A 24,220-nucleotide genomic window follows, 5' to 3' on the forward strand; every position below is an offset into this window, starting at 1 on the left:
TTTACTTGAATTTTTTAAAATTAAAATGTTGATTTTAATTTTAATTTTTCAATTTTTTTATATATATAAGTTGCAGTAGTTTGAAGTTCATATCCTTCAGCTCTAGCATTCCATGATTCTTAAAGTTTGCAACTTGATTGCTTGGCAGGTTTCCTCTTGGGTACAAGGCAAACAATTTTGGAGACTAAAGATGGGGGAAACACTTGGGTGCCACGTTCAATATCCTCAGCTGAGGAAGAAGATTTCAACTATAGATTTAATTCCATTAGTTTCAGAGGTAAGGAGGGATGGATTGTGGGAAAACCTGCTATTCTGTTGTACACGTCAGATGCTGGGGAAAGCTGGGAAAGAATACCATTAAGTGGTCAACTTCCTGGAGATATGGTTAGTTTATATTTTAGTAATTTTTTTTTTGAGTAAAATTCAATGAAAATATTTTCACATCTATATTCTTTCTGCCATTGGGAACTGGTAGCCTAGGTCCTTGGATTTCCTCTTGAAATGCATGGATCCTGTTGGAAAGTTAGAGATGGAGGAGAGAAGAAGAGAAGAAAAGAAGAGGAGGAGAAGAGAAAAAAGAGGAAAAAAACTGGGCTGCAGTTTCCTAGGATCTACATATAGCTCCAGATCTACCCTCTTATATATTATTAACGATAATGTCTAAAGGACATAAGTACCCCGAATTAACCCAACCTAATTACTAAAATAACATATTCTCTTGTAGCACTCCCCCTCAAGCTGGAGGTGTATAAATTTCACTTAATCCCAGCTTGTAACAACAATTAGACAAGGGCTTAAGTAAAGGCTTCATGAAAACATTGAAACTAACTGATCCATAGATTTCACAAATGGAGTTTTCATGACCTTTTTCATCATAGCAACCCTTACAAAATGACAGTCAACTTCTATATGCTTTGTCTTCTCATGAAACACTGGATTGCTAGCAATATAAATGGCCAGCTTGGTTATCACAAAACATATATATTGGCTTTGTTACCTAGAATCCCATCTTTGACATAAGAGACTTCAACCACATAAGCTCACTCACAGTATGAGCCATAGCTTGATATTCTGCTTCAGTACTAGATCTTGTTGCAGTAGTTTGTTTCTTGCTAACCTCCCACAAATGTGCAATATATGGTAGTAGACCTTTGATCATCAACAGATCCAGCTCAATCTACATAAGAGACGGAGTATCCCACGGTTCACATTTTCTACAATAACAACAACAAAACCAAGCCTTAGTCCCACTAAGTGGGGTTGGCTATATGAATTCTTTTCCGCCAATTTATGCGATCATGGACCATTTTTTTTGATAGATTCAAGGATATTAAATCCTTACTCACTATCTCCTCTCAAGTTATTTTAGGTCTACCCCTAACCCTACCCCTTCTACTGCCCCCCACAGTAACTAAGTCACTCTTCCTCACAGGTGCACTATAAGGCCTGCGTTGCAAGTGTCCATACCATTTGAGTCGTCACTCCCTTATCTTATCTTTTATAGGAGCTACACCTAACTTACCACGAATATGTTCATTCCTTAATTTATCTTTCAATGTTATACTACTTATCCATCTAAGCATTCTCATCTTGGAAACTTTTACTTTTTGGATATTATGTTTCTTTGTCACCCAACATTCCGATCCATATAGCATAGCTGGTCTTATAACTGTCCTATAAAACTTCATTTCAATTTTAAGGGTATTCTACGATCACATGGCACACTTGAAGCATTTCTCTATTTTACCCAACCTGCTTTAACTCTATGCATTACATCATCTTCAATTTCTCCTTTAGCTTGCATAATAGATCCAAGGTATCGAAATCTACAAGTGCTATTTATTTCTTCATCATCAAGTTTAACTTTGTCTCCAATATTCGTCCTATCATTACTAAAATTACATTTCATATATTCTGTTTTATTTCTACTTATCCTAAAGCCTCTAGATTCCAAAACTTCTCTCCATAATTCTAACTCAGCCTCTACTCCGTTCCTAGTTTCGTCAATTAATACAATATCATCTGCAAACAACATACACCATGGAACCTCCTTTTGAATACTCTTAGTCAATTGGTCCATCACTAAAGCAAAAAGTTAAGGACTCAAAGCAGATCCTTGATGTACACCTATGGTAATTGGAAATTCTCTAGTTTCTCCATCTATAGTCCTTACACTAGTCATTACTTCATCGTACATATCCTTAATGACATCGGTATACCTACAACATACACATTTTTTTTCTAAAACCCACGATAGAACTTCCCTAGGTATCCTATCATATGCTTTCTCAAGGTCAATAAATATCATATGCAAGTCCCTCTTCTTTTCCCTAAACTTTTCCATTAATCTTCTTAAAAGATAAATAGCTTTTGTGGTAGATCTCCCAGGCATAAAACCAAATTGATTTTTTTGAGATCTTTGTTTCTAATCTTAATCTTTGTTCAACTACCATTTCCTATAGTTTCATCGTATGACTCATAAGTTTAATTCCACGATAGTTATTACAATTTTGAATATCTCATTTATTTTTGTATATAGGTATTAAAGTGCTTTTCCTCCATTCATCTGACATTTCTTAGTTTTTACAATTATATTAAATAAATTAGTTAACCACATAATTCCGTTATCACCCAAGCATTTCCAAACTTTAATTGGGATGTTATCTGGTCGCATAGCTTTCCCATTTTTAATCTTTTTTAGTGCAAACTTAACTTCGTTAACTCTAATTTTGCGAAAAAATCTTATATTTTTAGTCTTTTCCTCATTTGACAATTCTGAGTTTAAGCCTTCTATTTGATTCTCGTTAAACAAGTTACTAAAGTAACTTCGCCATATTTCTTTAATATCTTCGTCCTTAACCAAGACAATATCATCCTTACTTTTTATATATTTTACATTTCCTAAGTCCTTACTCTTCCTTTCTCTAGCTTTAGCAAGTTTAAATATATCTCTTTCCCCTTCTTTTGTACCTAATTTATCATACAAACTATTAAATGATCTATATTTAGTTTCACTAACAACCTTTTTTGCATCTTTTCTTGCCTCCTTATATTTTTCAAAGTTATTTCTATTTCTATAGTTTTATCACGTTTTATACCAAATTTTTTTGTCTTTATGATTTTTTGTACATCTTTATCCCACCACCAACTTTCTTTGCTATTCGAGAATGTTCCCCTTGATTCACCTAAAATCTCTTTTACTATCTTTTTAATAGAGTTAGCTAATCTATTCCAAAGAGTATTTGTATTTATCCCATCCTCTAAGGTCCAATCCCCATCTTTGATCATTTTATCTTTAAATTTTATTATGTTTTCTCCTTTTAGGTTCTACTATCTAGTTCTCCTACATTGGTTTATTTTATCATTTTTCTTCCATTTTTTAATACATATATCTAACACTAAGACTCTATGTTGTGTGGTTAGGTTTTCACCTGGAATAACTTTACAATCCTTGCATGATAAACGATCTACTCTCCTAGTTAAAAAAAAATCTATTTGACTTCTATTTTGTCCACTTTTAAAGGTTATTAAGTATTCTTCTCCCTTCTTAAAGCAAGTATTCATTATACTAAAATCATATGACATAGCAAAGTCTAAGATCATCTCCCCAGACTCATTTTTATCTCCATATCCATATCCTCTATGTATCCTCTCATAATTTTTATTATCTCTTCCAACGTGTCCATTCAGATCTCCTCCTCTAAATATTTTCTCAGTCCCTGGTATGCCTTGTATAATATTATCCATATCTTCCCAAAATTGTCTCTTAAGATTTTCTGCTAAGTCAACTTGAGGAGCATAAACACTAATGATATTTATTATCTCTTGTTCTAATACCATCTTGATTAAGAGATTTCAGACACCTGAATTAACAAGAAAAGAAAGTATCTACTACTAGGCCCAACTCTAGGAGGCTAGGATGAAACCTTTCCCAACTAACAGGCTTGACTTCAGGTTGAGAGATTAAAAAAAAAGCAAAAGTTGCTATGTTTTTATGTGAGATGGATGACCGAGGCGAGCATACCACTGGTCCCAAGAAATACCACGTCAAGGAAATGAATACAATTTGCAAGAATAACTAGAGCTACCACCATCTCCTTTTAAATCATATAGACCATCCTTCTCAAGTCCTCCCCCCTTCATTTCTTCGTATGGATATATGGATAGCACTGTAAGAAGGACAGACTGCAATTGAGGAATTGAAGGACTTGGTTAAGTGACCCACATGTAACAAATTCAAAGGAAACTTTGGCATGAATGGTACAGAAGAGGTGGAACAGGAGGAAAGGAGAGTACATGTCAACAAGAAGAGGCATAGGTTACTGAACAGCGAAGGAACCCTTTGACTAATGATTACAAGGTTTCAAGGATTGAAATAAATCAGATCTACCTGTTCTGTAGGATGAGGCACCAAAATCAATCATCCAAGGATTAGAAGATGAAGAAGTGAAAATCCATGCTGTACTTATATGGGCTGTAGTAAGCGCTAGACATAGCAGAAGGCTTAGTTTGGAGCTGCTGGACTATATAGACCAAATGGTTAGTTCTTCTCTTGGGACACCGTGAATGGTGTGCTCATCCTTCCCATAGAAAGATGAGGCAAATTGAAAGAATCAACAGAAAAACATTTTTTTTACCCCAATCTGGTATCCCATGGAGAGCCCAATGATGATCAAGACTCTGGTTTTTCTCCCTTAATGAGTGCGAATGTGAACACCACAAGGACTAACACCCCACCAAAATTGCAGCCTCTTTCACAACCTTTTCAGGACAAACTAAATGTTGTATTTTGCACATTCACATTAGCAGCGAAGACTTGTACAACCCACAAGAATAGCACTTAAGATGATCAGGGGGCCTGAAATATGGCATGAAATCATCTGTAAACCCCACACTGCAGGGAAGACCAAGCCGGTAATGGGTAAAGCACAATCAAAAAATAAAATTAAAATTGAGAATTTGCACACCAAAATCTACAAACAGCAGTCAAAGTGGCAGTCCCAGCACAAGATGAGACACAACACAATGTACAAGATTGAAATCTAGGAAGTATTGCAGACAATAAAAGAAACCACTTTGGGGCTTCAGGAATCAGAAATATCATGAACAAGCAGCTGTAGTATGTTGGAATAAACTGTAAGAGGGAAAGATTGTATGATGGGCCTTCACAAGAAGTCATGGCCACAACAAACATTGGAACAACATAAAGAGCTGGGATGAGCCCCAGTTACAATTGCAAACAGAAACTCCAGCACTTGCATTGACCATGCTCAGTAGGACAGGCACCGATCAATAAATGCAAAACCAGAACAGACCACAGGCGGTAGCTCCAGCACTTTGACTGACTGCAGACAGCATGGCAAGTGCAAACCATATGTTTAGTGTGTTGAGTAAACACAAGTGTGACCTTGATCCTGAGGTTGATATAACCTCTACCTGGTGCACCTTTGAGGTATCTCAAGATACAAATAATTGCATCCTAGTGTGTCACAGACCAAACACTTCACAACTTGTGAAGGGCTGTGCAGCTCTAGTTATAGCATTCTTGCTTAACTAGTCAGTTGAAATTATACTGCAGTGTGATATGACAGCATCAATTATCTGCAGCCATGAGGGAATGTAGAAGAAATTGAAGGGAGGAAGGGGAAGATAGAAGAGAGGAGATATAAGTGGGGAATCACACGTTCACTTCAATTCAAATTCATCAACAACTACTTCCTGCATGACTTTCACACACTTTTTATAAGAAACCTTTTGACAGATGAAATTACACATATACCCTAAAAACTAGATGAAATTACAAACATACGCCTAAATTACACAAATATTACAAACAATCTCTCGAATACACATAATACTATGCTAATTGCCTCGTTGTAAATTTAGAGATAGAGGAGAGAATGAGAAAAGAAGAGAAGAATAGAAAAAGAGGAGAAGAAAGCAAGAGAAAGGAGGCAGCAGTTTCCTAGAGCATTATGTTCACCTCTAGGTCTTCCCTCATATATTATTAATAATACAACACTGGAAAGACAAAATATCCCTACTTACACCTCATAATTACTAAAATAGCCTATCTCTTCTAACACTCCCTCTCAAGCTGGAGGTATATAATATCACCTAACCTTAGCTTGTTACAACCACTACACAAGGCAAGCTTGAATAAAGCCTTTGTGAAAACATCGCGTAACTAATCCATTGATTTCACAAAGGGAGTCCTTAGAACTTTCTTCAACACAACATCCCTTGCAAAATGATAGTCAACTTCAATGTGCTTTGTCCTGTCATGAAACATTGGTTTTCCAGCAATATGAATGGTAGCCTGATTATCACAGAACATATCTATGGGCTTCTTAAACAAGAATCCCATCTTTGGCATAAGAGACTTCAACCACATAAGCTCACTCATAGAATGAGCCATAGCTTAATATTCTGCTTCAACACTAGATCTAGCTACCATAGTTTGTTTCTTGCTATGCCAAGTAACAAGATTGCTTCTCACAAACGTATAATATTCAATAGTAGACCTTCGATCATCAACCAAGCTAGCTTAATACGCATTGGAGTATCTCATGATCTCAAAGTTTCCATTACATCTATATATCAAACCTCTACTAAGAGAACCTTTGAGATACCTTAGAATCCTACAAACATCATCCCAATGTGGTTGTTTGGGATTTTCTATAAATTGACTCACCAGCCCCACAACAAAGAATATGTTAGGTCTAGTGACAATCATGTAGATCAACTTGCCAGCCAATACCTATATACGTTTGTCTTCAAAGTCTGGTCCAACATCCCTAGGCGGCTTCAGATTTGGATACATAGGAGTATCAACCAGTTTAGTTCCCAAAATACCAGTCTCACTTAGCAAGTCCAAGGTATATTTTTGCTTAGATAGCAAAGAATGAATGCTAAAAGTAGCACTGAATGAAACCAAATGTTGAGACCACCTTATTGAATTTGTCAAACCAAGCTTGAGGAGACTGCTTAAGCCCATAAATGGCCGTGTGAAATCTACATACTTTACATGTACCGTTCTTCCCCTGAGCAACATACCTAGGATGTTGCTCCATGTATACCCCTTCATGCAAATCTATGTACAAGAAGGCATTCCTCACATCCAATTGGTATAACAACAATCAAAATTAACTGCCAACGAGTTTAATACATGAACAAAATTTAATCTAGCAACATGAAAGAAGGTCCAGCTAAGCCTTAAGCCATTCAATAGACCCGTATGGAAGATATTTTTAATGGTGTAGACCCAATGACGCCTAACCAAATCCTTACCAGGAGGAAGATCCACCAAATCCCATGTCCCCTGTCTGGTCAAGGCATCCATTTCTATATCTATTGCTGGGTACTACCTAGTGTGAGCAAGTGCTTCAATATGTGAGGAAGGGATTGAGACAGAGGACATTGACAAGGCAAAAGAATGCATAGGAGTAGGAAGGTGTTGAACTCAAACAAAATGAGCAATAGGATATGCAATTAATGATTGTTGATGGCATGTTTAGGTACTTTTCCTGTGTGCAATTGGCATATCCAAGTCACACTGGGATGGATCTTCAGAACTAGAAGTCGAAATAGTGAAGGGCAGAAGCGGTGCTGCGATAGCAATGTTTGTGCCTGCTTTTCGTTGTTCATAAACCCTCAATTGCTTCTTTGGGTCAATAACTGATGGATTTGGAGGGGGTTAGAGTTTTCTCAAGAGGGATAAGGGTAGGGATAGGAAAATTAATGCACGAGGGGAAGCTAGAGATCCTTGATGGACTCAAAATATATTCATCCAATGAAGACCCAAGCAGGAGATATAAGGTGTCCCCTAGAAAAAAAGGTAACATCTGTAGCTGTGCACTAACATATTTCTTGTGAGTGCGGGGATTGTAATATCTATATCCTTTCTGAGTTATTGAGTAGCCAACAAAGACACATTTAACATCACAGGGAGAGAATTTGTCTTGGCCTGTTTTTGGAACATGAACAAAACATGTGCATCCAAAGACACAAGGCACAACAGAAAACATGGATGTTTTTGGGTACACGATAGAGAAGGGAATTTGTTCCCTAGAACACTAGAGGGCATCCTATTAAGTAGTAAATAGGCTGTAAAAAGAGCATCATCCAAAGGATCTTAGGAACATGTATATGAAAAAGTAGAGACCATGCTATGTCAAGTAAATGTCCATTTTTTCGTTCAGTCACTCCATTCTGCTGAGGGTTATGTACACATGATGTTTGGTGAATAATTCCTTTGGCCAAGCAAAAAGATTGATGCTCATTTTGAACAAGTTCAAGTGCATTATCAGATCAAAAGATTTGATTACTAATGCCAAACTAGGTTTTTATTTTCTTGTAGAACTGAGTAAATACATGAAGAAATTCAGACCTCTCTTTTAATGGATAGATGTAGGTTATACGCAAAAAAATCATCCACAAAAGACACAAAATATTAATGGCCAGCCAAATTCTTGATTCTATATGGAACCCTAATATCTGAATGAATAAGAGAAAACAATGATTTATTGTGAGACTCAGCTATAGATGGAAAAGCTGTCTTAGTATGCTTTCCTAATTGACATGCAAAACACTCAAAACGAGAAATAGAATTAAAAATAGGAAAACCTTGCTGTAGTTTTTGAAGCCAAGGATGACCCAAATGAGCATGCCATTGATCCAGAGGAAAACCATGGGTAGAAATTGAAGATGCATGGTAAGAATTGGATATACCACCACCACCACTGCCACCACCACCACCACTATTGAAACAATACATACCATCTTTCTCAAGCCCTCCACCAATCCTCTTCTTTGTTTGGAGATCTTGAATAGCAAAATGAGAAGGAAAGAAGGTCACAAGACAAATATTATGAGATTTAGTTAATTGCCTAACTGATAAAAGGTTCATGGGAAATTTGGGCACATATAACATAGAATTAAGAGGATTAGAAGGAAATAAAAGAATATTGGCTCAACTAGCGACCGGTGTCATTGAATCGTCAACAAGAGTAACCTTGGAGTGTAAAGTAGTGGGTTTTATGTACTGAAATAAATGAGGACTACCAGTCATATGGGAGGAGGCACCAGAGTTAATAACCCATGGTGAAGAGGATGAAAAGGCAAGAAGCCTCGTTGCATCTGAATGGGACATAGTAGCACTAGATGCAGAAGATTGGGTTTGAAGTTGTTGAACCATGCGGACAATATGGTTATACTCCTCTCAAGACATGATAGATGATGTGCTCAACTCCCTAGTGGAGTGGCTAGGTGCACATTTGAAGTGTCAAATGCTAGAATCATTCTTGACAAGAGACTTATTGGCCTAAGTAGGTTTCTTATGGAGATCCCAACATTGATAAATAGTATGATTGCCCTTGCCACAATGTTTGCAAGTGTGAGAATTGCCATGATGTACTCCTTGTTCTAATGTACTACTTTTGCTGTAATACTAACTAATGGACTTAACTTCTTGGTCATATTTGAAAAATTTCTTAAATAGGTCAAAAAATCTAGTTTGATTTTAATCTTGTGAGAAGCTTTCATGAAGATCACCCCATACAGCCTTGGCTGTTCTATGAAACATCACGGTCGCAGCAATTCATGGCTCCAAGCTATTCCACAATCACACAAGCAACATGTCAGTCTCTTCATCCAATCTTCATAATCCTTGTAGTCTGGAGACGGAGGAGAAAGCAACAAGAACTTCCCTTCCGTGTTAATATACACACGCACTACTTGTGACCACAAAAGGTAGTTGGAGGATCCAACCAATTTGATGGCTGTGGTCTGTACATTAACATAATCAGTTGAAGCTCTCTCTGTGTAGGTCATCAACACCCCCCCCCCCCCCCCCCCCCAAAAAAAAAAAAGAAGAGAAAAAGGCGAGTGCACACCAGTATCGGAATGAACAATGCAGCAACAGTGCGAAATCAGGCAGCACACAAACACAGAACAGAACAGAACTTCACAACCTTGAAGAGGGCTGCTCTGACCATGGAACATAAGTTACAATATCCTATGAGGAATTACTTGACCATATGGAAGTAGGCAGGCCAGAACAAGCACTGCAGGCACCAGATAGACAACCTGGCAGCACATCAGCTTCAGGTGTGATGGCGGGCAACAACAAGAAGTGAGTGCCAGTAAGATCAGGAATGAAGTCGTTGAACATCAGTCAAAACAACCATCAACTGATACATGTTTGCAGCAATCAATCACGAACACACAGCATCATCATGCCGCAGCCAACCAGTGAACACCAAGACACAGCAATAGCAGAATACCAGAAACAAAGTGTCAGTCACATCAGCAAATTGCCATTAACGCACACAGCATCCTACCAAGGATGCTGCACAACGAAACTGAGATGAAAAACGTCCCTAAATGACTCTCAAGCCAACCAGAAATTCAGATTTGAGAGATGGTTAGGGAAAGATAAAAAACAAAATGAAAAACAGAGTGTGAAGAGAAAAAACTCAAATAAATCAAATTTAGAGGAGATTAATGTTCTAATACCATGTTGTAAAGTTAGAGATAGAGGTCAGAAGAAGAAAAGAAAATAAAAGGAGAAGAAAGCGAGAGAAAGAAGGAGGTGGCAGTTTCCTGGAGCATTAAGTTCAGCTCCAGGTTTGCCCTTTTATATTATTAATAGCGTTAGATTATCACTTTACCTAAAAGCTTAAGCTACTAGGTTTTGGGCCAACAATGTATATTAAGCTTTAACACTCCCTTGCGTGTGCAGCCCGATAGCATGTGGAGAGATAAACAAATGATAAATAACACCACAGAATAAACGCGGGCGACAAGACTAGAAACCAGGACCTCCTGGTAACTGGAGCTCTGATACCATGTTAGATTACCACTTTACCTAAAAGTTTAAGCTACTAGGTTGTGGGCCAGTAATGTATATTAAGCTTTAACTAATAAAACACTTCAAATACAACTTACACCGCATAATTACAAAAGTAGCCTATTTCTTCTAAACACACAATTAATTATTAATTAAACCCAACAACCATTTGATCCAATTTGTTTTGAATTATTCTCTGACAAGGATCTTCCCTAGCTCTTGCTTCTTGTCCTGTACCAAATCTCCCCCAGTTAGAAAAAATTCGGCCTTGAATTTTGAAATGTTGGAGGATCAAAAGTGAGAAGCAAACTTGGACTCTTTGAGAGCCTGAGCTTGAGTGATGCAAGAAACCACAATGCTTTGGCACCACCATAGACTCGAATTGAGAATTGGCATCAATAAACGCATTGGGAATGACGAACTCAACAATAGGAATGCATGAAAGGCCTTGAATATCTTTAACACATGCATTTCCTTGCTTGTAGCGTCTTCGAGTAGGGTAACTCTTTCAGATTCTTGTCTTTGTTGGTTGGTAGAGGGGCTTCAAAATGATCCTCTTACCATTATAGTGGAAGATGTATGTGTTCTCATGTCCCTGAGTCACACCCAAATCATCCAACCAAGGAGAACCAAACATCTGGATAGGAACCAATATTGATGGGTATGATATCACACTAAGCATTATCAAAATAATCACTCATTTGGATAGGAGCCAAACATCTTTTGCAAACATGTGAAGTAGTGTTTTCAGTCCAAAACATGTCATAAGGCTTTGGATGTGGTTCCAAATGAAGTTAAATACGAGTGTTCCATTTCTAGAAACCAAATTCATAGGACATCTGCCATTAATAATGATTTTACAAACATTTTCCTCCACACTTGAGAAAGGTGAGAAAATGCTTGAAATTGTGCCAAAGGTATGGTAATTGGCATTCCTTTTTCCAATAATTTCTTACCATATTGCTGGATTTATACATATCAACTGCTACCACTATATATCACCAAAATTCCTTAACACAATTTGACCACAATTCTCAATCTATTAATGTAAAACGACAAATTTGACTCCTTATTTTCAAGAATTTTTGTCTTCAATTCACCTTTGATCTCGAGTGTCGTGCTAAAATGAAACAAATTCACTTTGAAAATTCACAAAAATGTGGCAATAAAACCTGATTTCCAATGCTGGCAGTGACAATTTCTGACTTTTTGTAGCAAATTATCACGCTTGCCTGCAAAATATCGTGTCCACAATCAAAATATCTCATTGCAGGTCAAAATTTCCTATAAGAAACCCAAAATATCGTGGCTGTAAGATCTCCCTCGCATGGTGTAAGCTGTTGTGAAGAAGAGGGACGATGAGAAGTTCCTCTAAGCCATGCAATTGAGAAAGGGATTGAGAAGAGTGAACAAACATATCTTGCCACCTTTGTCGTGGAAGAAGTAGGCCAAGAGCGGGTGCCTACTGCTATCCAAGATGTGTTGGATGAGTACAAAGTTGTGATATCAGATAAGTTACCGCACAACTTACCTCCTCGACGAGGTGTGGAGCATTAAATCAAGTTGTTACCAGGGATGAAACCTCCTGCTAAAGCGCCATAATGGATGGCTCCTCATAATGTAGAAGATTTGAGGAAGCAATTTGATGAATTATTTTAAATGTGCTATATACGTCCTTCCAAAGCGCCATAAGTAAGCTAGGAGTGGCACCTGTGGCAAGTAGAATAAGGAAAATGCAATTGAGGTGCTTTGGGCATTGGTAAACTAGACCAAATAGTGTAATAGTGAGAAAGAGTGATTTAGGTTTTTTTAGAGGCTCTAGGACGAGGAGGGACAGATCTAGCATAACAGGAATGAAGTTGTTAACAAAGGATTTGATGGCAACTTTTGAAAGATGTTGCTGTAGAGCATAAATGGTGGAAAATGCGCATGGACAATCCCACCTTGTGGAACTTGATTACTTGAGGCTTTGTTGTTGTTGTAGTATTATAAATGTTCATACTAGCACACTAACTATTTTGGTAGCATTGATTCTTCCTGCTGTCTTTCCTTGGGAACTCAACATTTTTTTCCTTTGTCATTGTTGGTTTAAAAATGCTAAATTAGATCATTTTGTCTCATTCATAGGTATATATTAAAGCAACTGGTGAAAAGAGTGCAGAGATGGTAACTGATCAAGGTGCTATTTATGTTACGGCAAACAGAGGCTTCAATTGGAGGGCTGCTGTTCAAGAGACTGTTTCAGCTACTCTTAACAGGTGAGTTTTGATTGGAAGTTCTGCTTGAATTTCTGTTTGAGGAAATAATTTCTCTCACACATGGCTTAATTTTTTTGTGGGCTTGAATTTGTTTTCAAATCTTAATTTTATGTTGTACTATTTCTAGCATGAGGGCACCTAGTTTTATTTCTGGGACCAAACAAATGGATCAGCTGTTAGGTTCAATAGTTGTTCATTTAAGTCTACATGTTAGTTTTATAATATGTTCATTCAATATTTGATCTTTCTAGTTTTTGCATTTCGGCTACTCACTTGAATTTAATCCCTCATTTCATTGTTCACATGTTTGAAATACATCACTACTTTATTTCACCACTGCTTCGATGTCTCATAATCACATTGTTTCTTTTTAAGGTTGCTGGACTAGCTAGAGACTTGGAGACCTACTGTCCCAACTAGGTTTTAGTATAGAAAAAGGCAAACAACAGTCAATGGATACAGTCAGTTGCAGTAGGTTGTTCTCGGGCTTGTTAGATGTTAACAGTCTGAATCCAGCACAGAAAATGGTTAGCATAATCAAAGTGAGCACATCTAGCACTAGAGTGGCAAGAGATTTACTCCTAGGAAAATAAATAGGTACAATGAATACTCGGGTGTGTTTTCTGGAATTATTTCTGGTAATATTACAAGAAATCCATATAATGCATGAAATTAAATGACTGGTGCTACTATTCAAATAGGTTAGAATGAAACTGATTCAGTTTCTTGCTTTTCCAGAACAGTTTCTAGTGGCATAAGTGGTGCAAGCTACTACACAGGCACATTCAGCACCGTAAATCGCTCCCCTGATGGAAGCTATGTTGCTGTTTCAAGCCGTGGTAACTTCTACTTGACTTGGGAGCCTGGGCAGGTAAAACTTGTTTCTTTCTTGCATGCTGTCTGCAGGGTTAAAACAATAAATTTTTGCCTAGAGGTATTTTTTGGAGCCGGATTGGGGGCATGGGGGGGGAGGGGGCAGAATGGTGTTGTGTTTTTAAAAAAAGAAGTTCGCTGAGGGCCAAATAATTGATTTAAGGAACTTTGTGATGGAGATCATGAACAAAGGCCAGAAGTTCAAGCTAAGAGATTATGATGCTTATTTGATGTTATGGAAAATATTTGTATTTTTATTTATTTTGAGATGTTTCTAATTTCGTAGGAATTTCAGGCCTATATCTCTAGGATAATGTTTAGATTAGTTATTTTTAGGCTACCTTAGTGTGCAATTGTTTTTTTCTCTACCTAGCATATTTGGTTTACTAAAAGCCCTAGAATGTACTGTTTTTAGGAGTTGAATTTATGAACTGAATATGAGTGCTTGAGTTGCCCTAGGAGCATTGTCCTTTCGTTGTGTCCCCTTCTACCTCCTCCCTCAACTCATGTTTCCATCCCCATCCTTCATGTTTTCTTTATTGCAACTCCCGATCCTGCCATAGTTGCATGCTGCCTCTTTTGTGGCTCAAGGTCTTAAATTTTAATTTTGACTAAAATTTCAAAGCTCCAAAAGCATGGAAATTTTGGTTTTGATGTCAATTTTGATTTTGATTTGAAAAAATGATGGAAATTAGTAGTAAAGCAAGGAATTTTTTTTATGAAACTTTAGAAATGGTTAATAGGCATAATAATGTAAGTTTTTAAAGACTAATATATTATTAATTAAATGCATCTATCTTGTGTATGAGGTGCAATAGTTGTAAAAATAATATGTTTATTAAACATATTCGGTTAATATAAATGGAATTCACAAACAATTAAATATTATTTATTATACAAATAAAGATAATCTAGGCTCGTTGTAAGTTCAATTTTTCATAGATTTTTATAAGCCCTAGTTTTTGTTTCAATAAAACAAATAAGATAAATTAGTTCACTTTCCATCTAGATCTCACATTTTCTATTCCAAGGAAATTTTATTTTATGGTTAAAATTTCAGCAAGTTTCACTAAAATTCCGACATTTTGATAAATTTTGGATGATTTATTGAAATTTTGATGGAAATTATGTAAGACAGAAATTGACTGGCATTTCGATATTGAGGGTGATGGAAAGCCGAAATTTCGATCATGCTTGTGGTGCATCTAGTTGGTATTAGAGCCAAAATGATTCCACTCTCTCTTCTATCTGTACTTCTATTGTACCAAAATGGGAAAACAATTTTGGACAATGAGATTGGCAACTTGCTATTACAAATGATGATGTGGCCCATTGCCACAAGCCACTTGTTTTTTTTGTTTTTTTGTTTGTTTGTTTGTTTTTTTTTTTTTTAATTTTGTTTTTTTGTTTTAATTTTTAAGTGAAGAACACTATATCTCTGTGTGTGTGTGTGTAGAACCAAAACTGCATTCCTCAAGCTTCTTTAAATTGGGATTTTCTCAATTTATGTACACAACATCCATGTACAATTTACTTTTCTCAGTTTTTGCATGTGCTCACATAAGTCCTATTACATATTTCTTGGACTAGACATGTTACAAGTTTACAACATCACAAAATGTTTGCATTGTATCTTCAGGTCAACCTATGGTATATGTTTATTAGGATATTAGGTCTTTTAGAAAGTTCAGCAAGTGTGGATTTCCTTTAATCCATATGAACTTGAACATTAAAGAAATAGGGCAAGCAACTACAAGCTCAAGAGACATCATCATTCAACCTTGCCCTTATTTAAGATTTCACTTATTTAAGAATTAATTGTATATGTATGTATACAGAATATAATTTGAAACATAATCATCACTCTAAGGAATCTCCTTAGCTAGAGTTACCATCACTAGAGCTATTCAAGAAGCACAATCATTTCAACATAGCACAAAACATTTAAGGGCCAATTTCCAGTTTAGCCAAACATTCCAAAGTGGAAATACTCTCTGGAGGTTTAGGGTTGTTGAAAAATTGGGTAAATAGGAAGGCCTAATCTCAATGATAGGACTCTCCCTCTATTTATAATATACGTTCTTAACAATGACCATATTACCCTTACCAACTCACACGTTAACTCACACTTACTAACATAATAGCAATAACACACAGAAAAATGACAATAACGACGACAACAAACCAAGGCTTAAGTCCCACTTGGTGGGATCGACTACATGAATCCTTTTTTGCCAATTTACATGATAGGGGGGAATTTCCTGAGACAAATTTAGGGTCATTAAAAAATCCTTATTCACTATCTCATTCCAAGTTGTTTTAGGTCTACACTTATCCCTCCTACTACCTCTCATAGTAACTAGCTCACTCCTTCTAATTGGTGCACTATTTGCCTATGTTGTTGATGCCTAAACCATCTGAGCTGCCCCTCCCTTATCTTATCTTCTGTAGGAGCTACCCTAACTTACCATGATGTTCATTCATGAATTTATCTTTTAATGTTATACCACACATCCACCGTAGCATTATTATTTCGGCAACTTTTACTATTTGAATATGCTGTTTCTTAGTTAATTATCACATATCAACTCCATAGGCTAAGAATGTGGAAAACCAAGTTTTTTTTAACATGTTCTTTAGCCAAATAAGCTAACATGTAGTGTGGGCCATGGCTTAATACTTAGAATCAGAACTTGAGTAGGCCACCATGGTTTGTTCTTACATTTCCAGGATACCAAGTTACCCCTAGCAAAAACCCAATATTCGTGGATCTTGACTCAACTCAATCTGCACTTGTGTGTAAGTGTGACCCCAATCTTGACACAAGAGACCTTTACTAGGTGCACCTTTGAGGTATCTCAAGATGCGAATGATTGCATCCCAATGACTTGTTCTTGGAGAATCAAGAAAGAAACTAACATAACACTTGTTGCGAAATATGTATAGGGTCTAGTGGTTGTTAGATAGTTCAACTTTCTAAAATGTCTCTAGCATCTTCAGAGTTTAGACAATTAATCACCACCCATGTTTATGACCATGTTTATCACTAATTTTCTATTAGGATCCATGCGTGTATCGACATATTTGGATCCAGACAACCTGGTCTCACCTAAAATGTCTAAAACATACTTCATCTGTAACAAGACGGTGGCCCCTATATGAGTTCTAGATACTTTTCAAGAAGTATTTCAATGGTCCTATTTCTTCGGTTTGAATTATAGTTTGTAGAAAATGATTCAAGTGTTGGATACCTCAATAATCATCACCTGTAATCACAATATCATCCTTATGCACAATTAGTAGAATCTTAGCATAAGCAATATGACGATAAAATTCCAAGTGATTTATTGCTCACGGCTAAAAACCAAAGGGCAAAAGACACTCACCTCCCCTGAGGTTTGGCAAAAAGACAATGACCTCCTTTGAGGTTTCAAAAATTCCAAGGACCTTTTCTGAGGTTTCAAAAATCTCAGGGACCTTTCTTGAGGTTTGTCAAAAAGACACAAATCTCCCCTCTTATTTTGCAAAAAGGCAAGTTTTTGAGGGGAAGTCTATGTCTTTTTGGCAAACCTTAGGGGAGATTTGTGACATTTTTGAAACCTCAGGGGTGGTTTGTGTCATTTTTGAAACCTTAGGGGAGGTCTCTGTTTTTTTGTCAAACCTTAGGGGAGGCAAGTATCTTTTGCCCAAGACCAAACTCAAGTACGCACTAATTGACCAAACTATGCTTTGGGAGATTGCTTTAGACCATACAAAGGTTTCTTGAGTAGGCAGACTAATCATGACTACCCCTATGCAACCAATGCAGGTGGTTGCTTCATACAAACCTCCTTTGAAAGATCACAATGCAGGAAGACATTCTTCACATCAAACTAAAGCAGAGGCCAATGACATGTTTGGTTGAGGAGATGAACAAACAAGGTAAGCAAGTTTGGCAATCAGGGAGAATGTGTTAGAATAGTCCAAACTGTACACTTGATTGTATCCCTTAGCGACAAGACAAAACGAACCATGAAACCATCAAGATTGATTTTGGTATACATCTAGTGGCAACCAAAACCACAGACTTATTAGGTGGTACTAGCTCTCAAGTGTTGTTATCCTACAAAACATGCATCTCTTTAACCATTGCTGCCCTACTCCTACACCTAGAATCAGATAGGGCTTGAGAAACAGATCTTGGAAGAGCAACATAAGATAAAGTACTAACAAAATAGTAATACGAGGCTGACAAGAAATTATACAGAAAAAAATTAGAGATTGGATGCTGGGTACAAGTGCATTTACCTTTGCAAAGAGCAATAGGAAGATCAACATCTTGGGAAATGGGATCCTTAAGTAAGAGAAATAAAGTGTAAAATGAGAAGCTAGAGGAGGCTATCCTTCCATGAGTCGTTGTGTGTACACTTGCAAGTTGGGATGAAGGACTCAAATTGGATAAAGATGCAGGAGGAATGGGTAGAGATAATAGTTTAGGATCTGGAAGGCTGAGGAAGGGACTCATCAAGGTCAATAGAACTCAAGGAATAAGAATAATATAGTGTGGACTCAAAGAAGGTGATATCAATAGAGACAAGAATTGATGTAAAGTTCTGCAAAAACAACTATATCCGTTTTGAGTCCAATAGTAGCTCAGAAAAATACATTTGATAGCATGAGGATCCAACTTATCCATTCCTGGGCTTAATTAATGGGCAAAGGACACACAACTAGATATATGAGGAGGAATTGAGAACAAAGAAGCCTTTGGGAAGATAACTGAATATGGGATTTTCCCACCTAGAGGATGGCATTTTATTGATGAGAGAGCAAGCAAGCATGAGCACCACATCACTTCAAAAAAAAACTTTGGGGTTCATTTGTTACAAATAAGGTATGAGTGTCTTTGAGAATATGTCTGTTGCCTGCTCTGCATACCATTTTTGTTGTGGAGTGTGGGCACAAGATAACTCATGGATCATACCAAAGTTAGTCATATAGATAGTGAATAGGGTATTGAAGTACTCCATAGTATTATCACTATGAAGTGCATCAAACTGAGTCCCTCTTTGAGAACAGAAGGCGCAAAATATATTGAACACTCAGAGCTATCTTTCATGAAATACAATCAAGTCATCTTGACAAATGTGAAAAAAGTATGGAAAGCCCAACTTTGGTGTTACATGATTAAGACCCCAAACATTGGAATGGACTAACATAAAGGGCTGACCGCTTGTTTGTTGACTTGGGAAGCAAAGGGAACAATACTTACACTCAAGATTAGGCACATAAATCAAAGTAGGAACTCACTGTTTTAACTTTTCCAATGAGGGATGATCAAGATGACTATGGATTTAAAGGGGTGTGCAGTAGCGTTGTAGGAATTACAAGGAGAGAGTGACTGAGAGTAGTTAAGTCCACTAGCCTCGCATGCTGTGCCAATCATCTTCCTCGTCTTTAGATCTTGATAACAACAAAATCTGGACAGAAGGTTTAGTAGGTTCATGTTCTTACTAATTGACATGAGATTGAAGGGGGATTTAGGAATGTACAAAATAAAAGAGAGAGCTGGGTATGGAATATGCATTTTAGCGTTATGGGAGAGAGCTGGGTACGTCCTTTGGTGGAAGACTTTTTAGATATATCCTTTGTAGGCTTTGATAGAAGGAAGGATAGAGCAGTTTTATGGAAGTGTGGTTTTTTCGCGGTATTATAGGTAGACCTGGCAAAATGGATAAAAATCCGTTAATCCGAACCGTATCTAACCCGTTTTAACCGACTCGTAATCATCCGTTTGTTAAATGAGTCGAATATGAGTTTTCATTTTCATATCCGCCCCCTTAGCGGGTCGGGTCGGGTTTATCCGACGGATATCTGCCAACCCGCTTACATGATTAAATATTAACCTAAACCCATAAAAGCCCACTGCCCCCTAAGCCAGCTGGTCCAGCGGCTCCAGCCCACTGCGGCATTGCCCAAAGCTCAAAGGCCCAAGTGCCCACATGGCCCACACGCGTGCCCTTCTTGAGTCTCGGCCCCTCCCATAGCCACTCCTAGAGTCCCAGCCCCTAGGCTCCCAGCCCCCAGGTTAGCCCCATTTGGCCATTTGAGCCCTAGTCACAGAGACTCAGAGAAGGAGAACTGGAGAAGTGGGGAACCAATCAGCGGCCGCACGAGAGACAAGAGAGTGAGAGTGGAACAGTGGTGGAAGGCGTAAAGAGTGGAGCTCGGAGGGACTTCCAGACTACCTTCTGAGTTCTGAATCCCCCTCGGATAGAGGAGATGAAGAACAATGGAACACCCGCCAGCCGCCGGTTCTGATTCTGAATAAAGGTCTTGCTGGTTCAAAGGATCGAAGCTCCTGCTGGTTCGAAGGATCGAAGAGACTCGCGAGTCGCGAAAGGTCAGAGACTCGGAGGTTTTGCTAAGTGTTCTTAATTTTCTTAATATTGCATATGTACAATTTTTCATTTTTTTCATTGTTTGAAATTTAAATTTGATGATTGCCTCTGGATGTTCCATATCCTTCCTGCGTAGTATTACTAGATCTAGCTGCAACAACTTTTAGTTCCTAGCTTATTGATCTTGATATGGATCTGCAGTATTGAGTCATTATTCGTTTGGTTGTTTGTTTTATTGTTTTTATCGGTTATTTAGGTATATTTTTAGTTGAATTTATCACGATATTTCTGATAAGATGCCAAGCTACATTTTCGTGTGTGTGCGTGATTTTTTTTTTTTTCTGTTTGCTCTTCTGCATGTTCCGCTTGCTGCTGCGACGGCGGGTTTGAGCACTACAATATGTATGGTGTAAATTATTATTTTGGGCTATTGAGCTTCGAGCACCACAATTTTGTCTCACTGGGTTCTCTTTTCAATTTATTTCCACATTCTAATCTATATTTGTAGATCCTACACCCATCTAAAGTCCCAATTTAAATTATTATGATAAAAAATAAATTATTAATAAAATTATATTTGAGAATGGCGGATTATCTGCTCATCCGCCATGAATTATCCGACTCGAAACCGCCTAATCCGCCACTTAAACGAGTCGAATATGGATTATGATTTTTTCACCCGATAATCCGCCTTATCCGTCACGGATAAACCGACCCGATCAGCTTTGCCAGGTCTAATTATGGGGCATATGAATGGAATGTAATACTCGGATATTTTTTGGTAAAAAATCAAGTCAGATGTTGGTTTGGGAAAAATTAAGTACTTGGCCTCACTACCGTGTGTTGGTTAGGGATTTTTTCAGAGGCAAGCTTCTAGGAGTTTCAAAGAGATTAGAGGATCATGCTAACTTGATAATCTCTTCTCTCTTGGTTATTGTTATTTTTATTTGTCTTTTTCTTGATTGTCCTATTTTTTCTTGGGAGATATCTCATTCTCCCTCTTGTAAATTCTTTATCTATTAATCAAATATTCTTTTGTTATAAAAAAAAAAATAAAAAGAAGAAAGAAAGAATAAGAGATGGAGGGAATAGAATTTCTTGTTCCTATCCCCTTAACTGTGCTAATGGGCCCATCAGCAAGGGTAAGTCGAGATAGATTTTTAGAATACTAGAGAGTAGAAAAGAAGTTAGTTATACCTGTCGTATGTCAATGACAACAGAATAATACATAACCCATGGACTAGTGGGATTTATAACAGATGACATTCAGGCTGTGGGATTACCTTTTTGAGCAAAAGGCGTGTTAAATATTGATATACATCGTTGGCCCACAACCTAACAACTTAAGATTTTAGGTAAAGTGGTAATCTAACATGGTATTACAGCTGGTTACCAGGAGGCCCTGGGTTCTAGTCTCATTGCCCACGTTTATTATGTGACGTTTTAAAAAAATTATTGTATTTCCTGTAATGGGTGTTATCTATAGTGTGATTCTCTCTCCACATGCTGTCGGGCTGCATGTGTGGGGGAGTGTTAAAGGTTGATATACATTGTAGGCTTACAACCCAATAGCTTAAGCTTTTAGGTAAAGTGGTAATCTAACAAGGTGCAATGTGATGAGATGCTTGTTTGGATGCCTAATACCGTATGAACCTTGAATACTCCCCTTTTTAGACAGTTATAGTGCATTGTTCACCAATGGTGGAGCAAGTGACTGATGAGGGAAATGTACTTTTGGGATTTGGGGATACCATCTCAACACACACACACACACACACACAACCTTGTTGCACAGCAGCAAATCAGAGATACACAGCAAACAGCATACTTTTGGGATTCATGGACTCCATCCTAACACGCACAACCTTTTACAATTGGAGCAAACCACAAACACACCGCGAACATGACAAACAATTGAACAAATTACAAACACAGAAAATACCACTGTTTCAGGTCCCAATGAATTCAATAAACATTGACAAACAGCTTCGGCACTACCAAACAATCATTCCCGGAGTGCCGTATATGAGCAACTTGAAAGGTGAGATCTTCGGACAAAACAGCATCATCAAAGACTCAGTAATATGCTTATAGAGATATTCAAACAGTGCAATAGAAACTCAGGTCAGAAACATGCCTGTAAGAACCTTCACGTGCTGGCACATGGGATTGGCCTTGCCTGCCTTTGACTGATGCATGAGGGCACATAGGAGCAGCTCTGGTGATGGGATTTCAGTAGTGGGCAAATTGGCAATGTCTTTGAGAGACTATGGTGTTGTTTTTGCAATATCTAAAGGGTTTTGTGTTCCTGAACTGGCAGTCTTGTCCAGGGAATTTCCGGTGACTGCTGTGGCTTCCGGAAGTTGCTGGCTGGTTTTCAGGCCTATGCTGGGGCTGGCAATTCTCCTATGATGGTAGATGTGCAGCGGGATTAGGGTTTCAGGATTTGGTTTGACAGTGGCTGTGGCAGTTAGGGTTTAAGTCTCCAAACCGTGCTTTGATACTGTTAGAGGTTATTGATGTATTTTAGTATTATTATTATTGAGTGTGTTAGTATGTTAATTAATGAGGGTTGGAAAGGGTATTATTGTCATTAGAATGTTTTTAATTTGTATTATAAATAGAGGGAGACACCTATCTTCAAGTTAAGTCATTCATTTTAATCAAATCTTAACATGGTATTAGAGCATGATCCAACCTAAACTCTATTCCCCTCAACCATTGCCTGAAAACACCCTCCCGCTGCTGTCCTTCTTAGATCCACCTCCATCCCATATTATTTCACAAAGCCAACTGTACACCCATAAACAGAACCCCCCCCTTGATGACTCACCCCACAAAACCCCATTGCCGGAGGACCCCCCACGTGCTGGCCAAATGCTTGCAGGGTTCCCCATGTGCTGGTGCATGAGTGTAGTTCCGTCCACTTTTTTTTCTTCCTCTGCCATGCTCTGGTTCCTTCTCTAGACTATATCATCAAGCTGTTAGGCCAGTTTTTTGCTAAAAAATTCAACTTTTTTTGACAATGCACTCGTGACATTCCATTAATTTCAGTTCAAGTGATACGGAACCCCAAGAATAAACGTCCGGAGACCCCAAATCAGATTTATCAAAACCCCAAACCCAAAATAAGATTCGACATGGTATAGGATCCTTGACCTATTGCTTGACGTGAAGCACAAACCAAGAATATCAAATTAATGGATGAACGCCACAAAGGTAGCACCTTTGATAAGTTCGGTGAAAGTTCAATGAAGAACTTGAAGAGAAATAAACCTCACTTGTAATTCTATTCAGCAAAAATAATCATCCTTTAATACAATAGAGAGCTGACTACTTATAGAAAATAAAAGAAACCCATGACATCAGTTTGGCCAATAAAAATAGCTATGACATCAATCTGGCCAATAAAATAATCCCACATAACCTTAAGCATGCCATGTCATTTAATGAAACATGTGCAAGTCACATGACATGTGTCATTTAATGAAACATGTGCAAGTCACATGCCATGTGTCATGTCATTTAATGAAACATGTGCGAGTCACATGTCATGCTTAATCCATAAAAATTCCCCAAACAGCCCTTATTGACTTAACGTTCTAGCTTCACACGCCTTTAGACAATTTAGCATCTTAGGCTCTTCAAGAAAGTCTTTTTCTTTAGTGTCCATGGCCCTCATTGACTCTTGCTCAAACAACTTCTCGATTAGTCCTTGCATTGCCTCCTTGATCTTCTTGGCTCTAGCTCTTGTGATGGGTCCGCTTGGCACATGCAGATCATCGTGTGCAATCGGAGCTTGTGGGTTCATATCATTCCCCCTCTCTTCAAAAAGATTCGTCCTCGAATCATCACCTACA

The 24,220-nt window shown here is 37.8% G+C and overlaps 1 protein-coding gene across 2 annotated transcripts in view; it reads left to right on the top strand.

Moving 5' to 3' along the window:
- Positions 1 to 24,220, top strand: part of LOC131152726 (photosystem II stability/assembly factor HCF136, chloroplastic) — a 77,992-nt gene that overhangs the window by 7,961 nt on the left and 45,811 nt on the right. For both annotated transcript variants that reach the window (XM_058104560.1, XM_058104559.1), the window contains exons 2-4: positions 149 to 384; positions 12,977 to 13,107; positions 13,846 to 13,978. In XM_058104560.1, coding sequence (XP_057960543.1) covers positions 149 to 384; positions 12,977 to 13,107; positions 13,846 to 13,978 — 500 coding nt within the window. The remainder of the gene's footprint in view (positions 1 to 148; positions 385 to 12,976; positions 13,108 to 13,845; positions 13,979 to 24,220) is intronic.

This window comes from Malania oleifera, chromosome 4, assembly GCF_029873635.1.
Source record: "Malania oleifera isolate guangnan ecotype guangnan chromosome 4, ASM2987363v1, whole genome shotgun sequence".
Classification (NCBI taxonomy): domain Eukaryota; kingdom Viridiplantae; phylum Streptophyta; class Magnoliopsida; order Santalales; family Ximeniaceae; genus Malania; species Malania oleifera.